Source organism: Cydia strobilella, chromosome 5, assembly GCF_947568885.1.
Source record: "Cydia strobilella chromosome 5, ilCydStro3.1, whole genome shotgun sequence".
In the NCBI taxonomy this organism is placed as follows: Eukaryota; Metazoa; Arthropoda; class Insecta; order Lepidoptera; family Tortricidae; genus Cydia; species Cydia strobilella.
This window is the reverse complement of record NC_086045.1, coordinates 10,168,275-10,176,950: the sequence shown is the minus strand read 5'-3', so window position 1 is coordinate 10,176,950 and position 8,676 is coordinate 10,168,275. Positions and strand designations below refer to the sequence as shown.

The 8,676-nt window shown below is 38.8% G+C and overlaps 1 protein-coding gene across 3 annotated transcripts in view; it reads left to right on the top strand.

The window, feature by feature from the left end:
• Positions 1 to 3,842: 3,842 nt before the first annotated feature.
• The window catches only part of LOC134741653 (protein kinase C-binding protein NELL1-like), an 81,890-nt gene continuing 77,056 nt past the window's right edge, over positions 3,843 to 8,676 (top strand). For all 3 annotated transcript variants that reach the window (XM_063674512.1, XM_063674511.1, XM_063674510.1), the window contains exon 1: positions 3,843 to 4,053. In XM_063674512.1, the coding sequence (XP_063530582.1) occupies positions 3,993 to 4,053 (61 nt within the window). In that variant the 5' untranslated portion in view covers positions 3,843 to 3,992. The remainder of the gene's footprint in view (positions 4,054 to 8,676) is intronic.

Sequence of the window (8,676 nt, the reverse complement as noted above, 5' to 3'; positions counted from 1 at the left end):
TTAATTTCGTTTACGTAGTACCACTGTCTATATCTTGTATGTAAATAAAGAGTTATTTAATTCTATGATATAATAATTAAACTAATTAAGGTGACATCTACCGAAACTCGTCTGTACTTGCAGAAGTACTCTAAGCTTAGTTTAGCTATGTCATTATATGTAATAGTTCATTACCAATCCGTAGTGTCATAGTTTGGCACTGCACTTAGCTATATAAGCTTCTACATGTATGTAGATACGATCACTTTTTCCAACCAGCCTTCTGTTAATTAACATTAAGCCGGGCCGGGGTTTGAACCCGCGACCTCCGGATTGAAAGTCGCACGCTCTTACCGCTAGGCCACCAGCGCTTGTGTTTGAAGTATGGTTTTGAAAAGTTTACGACAAGAAACAGTGCCAATATATATAGAGGGCGCTATTTGGCTGGTTTACGTGAACCTGGTTCAAATCTGTACTTCGAAAACTTTTTGTTCTTTTTTATTGTTGTTTTTGTATTAGCATTCCGAACACTGCTACCACACAAAATTTCACGATTCTAGGACTTCAGGAACCAATGTTTTCAGGTTTAGAGGTATTTTTAGGTACCTCCATTTTAAGGGGTTGCAGGGCGAAAGTTACAGATTTCTGGTCACCATATGTGCATACAGACCCATCCCTACATGCCAAATTTCAGCCTTCTAAGACTTCAGGAAGTAGTCTGTATTTTCTATGACGCGAATTTCATGTGTTTCGGACAGTGAAAATTAAGGTACTATAAAATTTTAAGTATAATAGGTAGCTTAATAAAACTTGGTGTTTTTGATAAGTCTACTGAGTACATGGTATACAAAAAATTACAGCTCTCTAGCATTGTCCAAGACGAAGCTACGAGGGTTCGAAAATACGGCGAAACGTGCCGAGAAAAGATATGCACTGCCTTTTGCCCATTGTCTCGTCTTGGCGGGGGCACGGCCGTGCCCCCAGATCCTTGAAAAACCAACATACATACAGGTCGCGCAAATTAGTTAGCCAATTTGCCGATAGATGGTGCTGTACACAATAACGCTTAGTATACTTCTGGTCAAGTCTTTCGTTATTCTATTTACATGAGAAAATTGAAAGTTTGTACGGAACCCTCGGTGCGCGAGTTAACCGAACTCGCACTTGACCGGTTTTTTTTCAGTTAGGGGCTTGATACTTCGTACTTTGTGAAAGACAAATTTCATGCGTTGTATATATATTAACAAATGATTAACCGTCCCTACTGATATCTTTTGCTGCATAATGTTCTATGCTCATGTAGAAAATTGAACCACCAACATACAAATTCACGCGTACGAAGTCGCGGGCAACAGCTAGTCGAATATAGATAGATGAAGGGGCAAAATTTCAGTCAGTTAGTAGGGTATCGTTTAAAAGAGCTAAAATTGCACATTATAGATTTTTCTTTCATACTGAAAAAAATAAATTGATTTATGAAGGAAAATGTAAAATACCATCCCCCCCCCCTTATCTCCGAAGTTTACCAGATTTTTTTTACATAATATTAACATTATCATAAATATTACATGAGATCATGATTTTTTTACATAATATTAACATTATCATAAATATTACAAGAAAAAATATAATCATATAATCTTCGGAATTGAATTTGCAATTTTGCCACCTTTGCGAGCGTTTATTATACTTGAAATTTCTGTGATATTACAATTAAAACACCTTATTTTAAATAAAATAATAATTGCTGAAAGCGGTTCACATGATAAAGAATTATCCCTGAAAAACCAACATACATATAATTAGTTGCCGAGAGATGCCGCTGTGCATAATTAATTATGCTTAGTATACTTCTGGCCAAAAGTCTTTCGTGTTTATAGTAGATGTACCGACTAGTCGGGAAAGCCGACTATCCGGCCACATTTGTAGTCGCGATTAGTCGGCGACTAGTCGGCAAAAAAGGCCGATTAGTCGGCATTTTATAAGTGGCAGAAAAACAGGAAACAGTAATTAACAATATCAATATTTATTATTTACCATATGCTTTAGGGGGCAAAAGAAAACTTTTGTTCATATTATTGACCTGAAGTTTTCCTCTATAGGTCGCATTTCTCTCAACCGATTTTCGTGTAATTTTGTGGGCAAGTTCAATAGTTTTTTTTTAAATCAGTATTTTTAATGGCGGAGCCATGGAGATACGAGAGATTCACCATGTGGGTCTCTTATCAAAAGCCTATATGTTGCTGCTGGAGATAGGTTCTTGATTGGCGGCTACCTACATACGTAGGTAAGCAAAACATAGCCTTCGAAATGCCCCCAACAAGGTGTACTCATTCTGGTCAGGATCGCAAATAAATAAAAAAAGTTGAAATTGAATTATGATCCCTGTGCTAGGCTTTTGAACCTGCAGAGAGCACCTTTTAGCAAAGCTAATATGATTAATAGCGCAACTGAAGGACCAAAATGATTGGTGTTGTTTGTCATGTGTCAATCCTGAACTTAGACGAAAATATCAATAGTCGGTACATCACTAATAGTTTATAGTTACATGAGATCATTGAGAGTTTGTACGGAACCCTCAGTGCGCGAGTTAAACGAACACGCACTTGGCCGTTTTTTTTGTTAGTAGCAAGTTACTTAATATTTACTTGTCGTAGCTGTCTAAAAAATCTTCTTGTAAATAAATAGTTTAGCAGTTAGTAGTGACAAAATGCGCTTGTCAATTGTCTTATTTCCAACGATTTAAATGGTGTGATCAGATATCGGCCCCAATGAAATGAAACTTCCCATATATATATACAATACAATTTAATGCGGTTTGATGCACCGCTGACCTAATCCCTCAACCTCACAACCCTTCAACCCCTGATCACTGAACCCCTAGACCCTGAACTCGTAATTCCTCAACCGGCAATGCCCGATCCCTCAACCCCAGACCCCTAGCTCCTAAACTCCGACCGACCCTTTAACTCCCAACCCCCGATCCTTCAACACCCAACCTACGGAGTCCTCTGTCCCAGACTCATCAACATCAACCCCCTGCCCGTGCTCCTTAAACCCTGACCCGTTTATCCCCAAGCCCTTAACCTCCAACCTCAGACCCCTCAAACACCACCCTATGACTTCCCACGTAGTCAGTAACTCATTCATTACTACTACTAGGCAGTAACCTACATCCAAAAATTCCCTGTCTAGCTATCACGGTTCATGAGATACAGCCTGGTGACAGACGGACAGACAGGGAAGTCTTAGTAATAGGGTCCCGTTTTTACCGTTTGGGTACGGAACCCTAAAAAAGAATTATTTAAATTGGACCACGGCTCTCAGAATAATTGGTGAACCTAATACAGCTTAGAACCTTCTCCTTTTTGGAAAGGAAGTCCGATAAAAATTGCATGTGGACTTAACTGAAAGAGATGATTTTTTTCAAAACAGTAAAGGTTACAATTTTATTGAGAACAGTCCATTATTGTGATGTTGAATAGTCAGACCAAGCTCTGCGGCGATTATGATAGCACAACACGTGTTATTTTAAACGTGAAACGTCTATGAAATTATGATGTTTAAAATAACCTTGCACAGTCGGTGCTATCAAAATCGCTGCAGAGTTAGCTTGGTTTAGACCAAGTCATATAGTCTATACTGACTATATGATACCTAGGTAGTTGTTAAGATAATAGGTATCGCTGTGCCGGTAGGGTAGGTAAAGGATAACGAAACGTTGCGCCAAGGCTCTGCGGAACTGACCTAAAATGCGTTCGGCAAATGTGCGGGCCAATCAATTAGGGGCGGTCAGCGATCTGCCGGAAAAGAGGGCAGCGCGCGCGCTCTCGAGGAAAGTCGGGAAATGGCGGTGGCGGCGCGGCGTGGCGGGGCGCGGCGGCGGGGGAGGCGGGGGAGGACTTGGAGGGTGCGTGAAGGCGCTTGCATCGATCGCGCGGGGCGACCGGCGGCGGCCGCTCAGTCCGCCGGGACGGCCGGCGAGAACGCGCGTGTGATGCGCCACCGCTGAGATGGCCGGCGCTCGGGCGCTCGTGGCCGCCTGCTGCTGGTGGTGGCTTACGACCGCAGCCGGTAAGTACCTGCACACTCATTTATTGCTCACTGTTCTTTCGGCTATTGTCAGTGTAAATACTTTGGTGCCATTCGGAACCGCTCGAGGCTCATGGCTGAGCTTAAGAGGATTACCACTGCGAATACGGCTCAAGAATTGAGGCAGAGGCGGCGCGACTGTAAACCGCATAACCTGATCAGCTGATTGATTGCGCGCACAATATGCCGCAAGTGATAGTAGGTACATTTGGTCCGGTTTCCCATACACCGGTTTTCAATAGTTTTTCAAGAGGTTTACAAAAAACTTGCGTCGCGTGTGCTTTATCCGCGATCACCCCTCGTGATTAAAGCACAGCCACTTAGGATTTATGAGTATGTTACTGTTTTAATGTAAGGCCCTCGAGTGTACTTTGGCGGTCTATGTAAAACATCGCATAACACGGTTACTATCAGTCTTGTATTTATAGTTATTAGTAGAATATGGTGTTTAATAATATTTGTAGTGTGGTAAGACGTGTTACAAAACTTCGCTCCGGTCGGAGACCCCGACAGTGACGCCGGTGCTTCAGACTTCATCCTTGCGACGGTCGCGTCTGGACCACTGAGCAAACGTTGATATTACATAACAGCAGGCGGTGCCGGTGCCGGTGCCGGCGGCATCGCATGACACATCTGTAAATATTGATCATAATCACGCCATTGCTGAAAGCCTGGCATCCATCTGTCCCTTGCTGCGTTTCTGGCCATCTGTCGTAAGTTTACGCACGCCAATTGAAAAGTTTTCTTAAACTTTAAAAACGCTTATCAATGGATAATATGTAAATTATCTTGTTTACGGTAAACAACAAGCCTTTACCGATAAATTAACCTGAGCGGAAACCCACTAACAAATATAAATCTGGCTCCAATTAATAATTTTATTACCGCAATTGTCATTGATTGATATCTGACTGATATCTTTGTCTACACAGCTATACAAACAGTACAATAGGATAGGGCCAAGGTCTGTTTAAGGTCACTGCCTCAAAAGCTCAAGCCCCCTTTTAAAAGACTTCAACGCGTCCAGTTCCAAAGTTGAGGTCTATGAGAAAAGTTAAATTTGATTATTTTTCCTTATATTCAAAATTTGGGTAGCTATTGATTTATTTTAATGTTAATCCAAATGCAAGTGCACGATTTAGGACGTAACGCATTTTCAATCAGTATTCCATTATTTCCATTAAATTAAACTGAAAAACCAGTTCCCGTATCCAGTAAAGTTTAAGTAACTAGGCCGACGACGCAAACTTAATACTAAGAAAACATTCCCTAACTCAAAGGTTTCCAGTTATTTCGTGTTATAAGTTTACGAACTTCGAAGTTAAATTTGTACGTACGTACAGTCAAGGGCATATACATTCCCAGTTTCAAAAATATGTGTACGACTTTATTGTCTAAGGTGTAATAGCCTTAGACAATAAAGTCGTGTTCACATATTTTTGAGCCATTTGTCTTGATCGATATTTTTGCCTTCGACTGTATGTGTGCATCTCGTCAGCACTTAGCGAAACTTAACATAGTTAAGTATCTAATAAGTACTGCTTAGAGGATATAACCAAACGAATTTCGAAAATAGTCGGCCAATGGTCATACACAATGTATGGACTGACGTTTATCCTCCTATTGCTCCCGGGTCGGGAGCAATAGATTTACATATTTACTGAATCGTATGTGTATGGCCAATATGATTAGCATTGTAGTGCAAAACTTATCGTTATCACAAATCTATTTGGAGAGTGTAATCCAAAGAGATAGCGGCATGTCACATTCGTTTAATATTTGATATTGATAACATTATAAGCACGTGTGTGTAAAAGGTTGTAAACACCAAGCATTGTAACTACACGGATTCAATCTAGTTAGTTACTTTTCACTAGTCCATGAAATGATTTAAATGAAGTTTAATTAAATTAAAGGGTGATGAAAAAAAATACGTATACGATTCGACTTTGTAGGTTTTTTTTTGGAAAATCTCATTTGTAAGGCGAACTAGAGAAGTGCTAAGAACTATTAAAATATAGAAAAAATACATTGAAAGTTTAACGCAGCGACACTACTTAATGGATTGATTTTCATAGCATTTTAAACATCATACATATATTCAGCAAATAGGCCACAGGGGCACTTCTACATGTCAAATTTTTACAAGCAATAAAAATAACCAAAAATAAAAAATACAATTGCAAATATGATTGAATGAAATATTAGATACTTTACTAGATACAGTCTCTAAACGTCGAATTACACAAAAAGTACCAAAAAAAGTGTGTAGATTAGATAAAAATATTTCTATGATTACAATTCGTACGTAAAGAAAGAAAGAAATGTACAACGAAAGTAAAGAAAGAAAGAAATGTGCAGAGGTGACACGATTGATATTTTTTCCAGTTAAACATTTTCTTGGAAGTGGGCCGGCGTGAGAACGCTGGGTTGTCGAAACAAAATAAATACAAATACAATAATTCTGTCTCAGCTATCCGCTATTGCCGCTATCGAACTATTGACACTATCGTATCTCTTGCTAGCTGGGATTATGAACCGACACACGAAAAAACTTTAAAATCCTACTACCTGTTAAATGGTCTTCATCAATTTCACATCACCAAATGGTGCTTTCCGAAATATATAATACACAAGTACCGACTTATTAAATAAAATAAAATAAAGAAAATCGGGCAAGTGCGAGTTCGTTAAACTCGCGCACCGAGGGACCGTACAAACTTTCAATTATCTCACACAAATATAAACACAAGAAATTTACTAAATATACAGGGTGACCATTGGACAAACCCTGAAATCCTACGTAGGGTTACTTCTCAGGAATGCTCTAACCTTAATATTTTTTTAATAAGAACAAAAGATAAAAAAATAAAATTTCAAACAAGTTATTTCCAAAAATCGAAAACAAAAAGAATCATTGGCAGAGCTTTTGACAATATGTTCGAAAATATGCGGCAATGATGACATTTGTCAAAAGTAAGAATCTTATTAGTGTTATAAATAAAAAAGAAAATCAAAAAGGTCGAAGAAGGTTTTATACTATTTATTACCTCAGGAGCTACTAACACATACAGGCTGCTCCAAAGTAAAAAATCGTAAGTTTTAATTTCTTCGTAACCGCGTTATACTTTGTATACTGGTTCTATTAAAAACCGGTCAAGTGCCAGTTCGTTTAACTTGCAACCAGAGGGTTTCGTACAAACTTTTAATTTTTTCACATATTCACGAAAGACTTTTGACCAGAAGTATACTAAGCGCAATTGTTGCTGATGTGGCGCTGTCGCCATCTATTGGCAAATTGGCTAATTTGCGCGACATGTATGCTGGTTTTTAGGGTTCCGTACCACAAAAGGAAAAAACGGAACCCTTATAGGATCACTCGTGCGTCTCTGTCTGTCTGTCTGTCTGTGTGTCCGTCTGTCACAGCCTATTTTCTCCGAAACTACTGGAATCTCCAATTAAGTTGAAATTTGGTACACATATGTCAGTTTGTGACCCAAAGATGGACATGTAACGTAAACATATTAATTTTAAACACGGGGGCCACTTTTGGGGGGTAAATGAAAAAATTAAAAAATAAAGTTTGTCAAACTATATCGTGTTAAATATCAAATGAAAGAGCTCTTTGTGAGAATCTCAAATATATATTTTTTATAATTTTAAAGTAAATAGTTTAGAAGTTATTCAAGAAAATAGGCAAAAAATGACCATTCCCCCCCTTTATCTCCGAAACTACTAGGTCCAAAATTTTGAAAAAAATACACAAAATAGATCTTTACCTATAGATCACCGGCAAACCTATTAGAAATGTGCAGTCAAGCGTGAGTCGGACTTAATTACTTAGTTTTGATCCGACCCCTACGGGTTTTTTAAAGACATTTCACATAAAAGATACATTGTTTAAATTGTGTAATGTACGGAACCCTTGGAACGCGAGTCCGACTCGCACTTAATATGTGATAATTCTTCATGTGAACCGATATCAACAATTTTTGTTTTATCTGATAGAAGGTGTTTTTAGGGTTCCGTACCCAAAGGGTAAAAACGGGACCCTATTACTAAGACTCCGCTGTCCGTCTGTCCGTCTGTCTGTCTGTCACCAGGCTGTATCTCATGAACCGTGATAGCTAGACAGTTGAAATTTTCACAGATGATGTATTTCTGTTGCCGCTATAACAACAAATACTAAAAAGTACGGAACCCTCGGTGCGCGAGTCCGACTCGCACTTGGCCGGTTTTTTTAGTGTAAGCTCATAGATATTTCAAGTATAATAAACACCCGCAAAGAGGCTTAAATTTCAAATTAAATTAGAAAATTTAGACATTGAAACTTTGCCCCCTTTTTATATTGGGCATTTTCCATAATTAAAAAAATACACTTCCAATGTTGTTCATAAGTAATCCAAATTTCAAATCGATAGCTTCAGTACCTAGTTCACGAGATATTTAGCAATGTGACAGACAGACGGTCGGACAGAGTCTATTATTAAGTATCATGTACTTAAATAGCAATAAGGAGTACCTTCGCAGCGCTATGTACGTCGTTTTACTAAGAAGGGAAATTTTTTGTTATAAGTTATAACTCAAACACGGCTTGTTTTCGCT